The sequence below is a fragment of the Miscanthus floridulus genome, chromosome 16 (genome assembly GCF_019320115.1).
Source record: "Miscanthus floridulus cultivar M001 chromosome 16, ASM1932011v1, whole genome shotgun sequence".
Classification (NCBI taxonomy): domain Eukaryota; kingdom Viridiplantae; phylum Streptophyta; class Magnoliopsida; order Poales; family Poaceae; genus Miscanthus; species Miscanthus floridulus.
In genome coordinates this window covers 29,056,306-29,058,704 of record NC_089595.1, presented here as the reverse complement: position 1 = coordinate 29,058,704, position 2,399 = coordinate 29,056,306, and the positions used below count along the sequence as shown (strand labels likewise).

General features: G+C 56.6%; 1 protein-coding gene across 1 annotated transcript; it reads right to left on the bottom strand.

Annotated features, from left to right (window-relative positions):
* Positions 1 to 268: 268 nt before the first annotated feature.
* LOC136510488 (secreted RxLR effector protein 161-like) lies at positions 269 to 1,024 on the bottom strand. The gene has a single exon (XM_066504914.1). The coding sequence runs from the start codon at positions 1,022 to 1,024 to the stop codon at positions 269 to 271; it is 756 nt and encodes a 251-aa protein (XP_066361011.1).
* Between the last annotated feature and the right edge of the window lie 1,375 nt (positions 1,025 to 2,399).

The following is a 2,399-nucleotide window of genomic DNA, read 5'->3' as shown; positions in this document are numbered from 1 at the left end:
CCAAGCTCGACGCCACGATGGGCGAGCTTGGGTTCACCTGTTTCGCAATAGAGCATGCGCTCTACACGCGACGATGGGGAAAGGAGAAGCTCATCGTTGGCGTATACGTGGATGACTTGATCATCACTGGAGCGTGAGCAGAGGACATCGATGGCTTCAAGCACGAGATGGTGGCTCGTTTTCAAATGAGCGTTCTCGGCACACTCTCCTACTACCTCGGCATTGAGGTGAAGAAGGAGAAGGACTCCATCTCCCTAGGCCAGCACGCCTATGTGGAGAAGCTACTAGAGCGTGGTGGCATGGCGGATTGCAAGCCAAGCATGAGTCCAATGGAGGAGAGGATCAAGCTATCGAGCGGCTTGGTGAGGACGTCCGCGAGTTGATGACCAGTTTCAACGAACTCAATGACGATCTGCCCTCCATCAACATAGTCCCTGAGGAAGTGGAACTTCATGTCGATGTGTTTGCTTCGGTCGTGCAGAACTGGATTCTTCGCGAGGGTGATGGCGGGCTGGTTGTCCACCATCAGTGCTGGTGGGTGAGCTTCCACGCCGGTCGGCTCGCCCAGTAGCCGGCGTAGCCACACAACTTGGCATGCCGCTGTGGCTACTGCTATGTACTCTGCTTCGCACGTAGATAGAGCCACCACCTTCTGTTTCAGCGACAGCCATAAAATTGGGGCCGACCCAAGGAAGACGAGCACGCCAGACGTGCTCCGTTGCTCGTCGATGTCCCCCGCCATGTCTACATCGCTGAACACAGTGAGCTGCAGCCTACTCCCACCGGTCTTTGGGAAGATGATCCCATGATCAACCATCCCCTTGACGTAGTGCAGTAGCCGCTTCACCGTAGCCCAATGATCCTCTCTGGGGTCCTCCATGAAGCGACTGACGTAGCCCACGGTGAACGCAATGTCCGACCTCATGTGGACTAGGTAGCATAGACCACCGATGATGCTCCGGTAGAGTGTTGCATCCACCTTCACTGAGGTGCTGGCCTTCATTAGCTTTAGCCACTCCTCCATCGGAGTCACATAAGGCTTGCACTCAGCCATGCCGCTCCTCTCCAACAGCTTGGAGCCATACGCGCTCTGACCGAGCGTGAGTTCCTCCTTTCCCTGTCTCACCTCGATGCCAAGGTAGTAGGAGAGTGCGCCGAGATCGCTCATTCGAAAACGAGCCACCATCTCGCGCTTGAAGCTATTGATGTCCTCCGTGCGCGCATCGGTGACGATTAAGTCATCCACATACACGCTGATGATGAGCTCCTCCTTCTCCCATCGCCGCGTGTAGAGCGCGTGCTCGGTTGAGCACCTCTAAAACCCAAGCTTGCCCAGCGTGGCGTCAAGCTTGACGTTCCATGCTCGTGGGGCCTGCCGCAGCCCGTAGAGCGCCTTGCGCAGTCAGAGCACCCTGTGCTCCTCTCCCTTGATGGCGAAACCTGGAGGTTTCCTGATAAAGACCGTCTCCGCCAGCTCAGCGTTGAGGAAGGCTAATTTAACGTCCAAGTGATGGACGCGCCAGTCCTTTGCTGCTGCCAAGGCTAGTAGCAAACGGACCAACTCCATGTGCGCTACTGGCGCAATGACCTCCTCGAAGTCTATGCCCTCGCGCCCTCGCGCTGAACAAAGCCTCGGGCTACGAGGCATGCCTTGTGCTTGACAATGGCACCGAGCTCGTCCTGTTTAACCTTGTACACCCACTTTAGGTTGATCGGACGACATCCTGGAGGTGAATCGATGAGCTGCCAAGTCTCATTTTCCTCGATCGCCTTCATCTCCTCTAGTATCGCCCATCGCCAGTTTCCATCCTGTTCGGCTAGCACAAACGTGGGTGGTTCCTCTGCACTGACGAGCAGCAGCTTTGCATCATTGAGCAACCGACCAGCCAGTCCTGAGGGTCCTGTGCTGCCGACGATGTCATCCAGCCTGTGGAACCGCACCTCCTCACCTTCGTGATAGGCGTCCATGAACTCAGTGATGTCACTTGGAGGTGAGGCAAACTCGATCAGCGTTGATGGAGTTCTCTATTCCACCAGAGTGCTTGGCACAGTACCTGAAGTGCTCGGCACCCTAGGTTCAGTGCTCAGCACTACTTCTGGATTTCTTATCATAACTCCTGCAGTGTTCGGCCACACTGTAAGAGTGCCCAACCTTAGTCTTGGAGTGGTTGGCACCACTGCAAGACGTCTTGGCTCTGCCACGGGAGTGCTCGTCACCCGTCCTGGAGTTGTCACCACCACTGCAGAACCTCTCTGCACCACTCCTAGTGTGCTTGGCATCCCTCCAGGAGTGCTCGGCACTCCTCCCGGAGTGCTCGGCATCCCTCCCAAAGTGCTCGGCGCTGCCCTAGGAGTGCTCGGCTCTGTCATTGGAGTGCTCGGCACCCCTTCCGAAGTGC

Bases quoted from the DNA above. Each gene is read 5' to 3' on its own strand.
- LOC136510488 (XM_066504914.1), bottom strand. From the start codon at position 1,024: ATGGAGGAGTGGCTAAAGCTAATGAAGGCCAGCACCTCAGTGAAGGTG.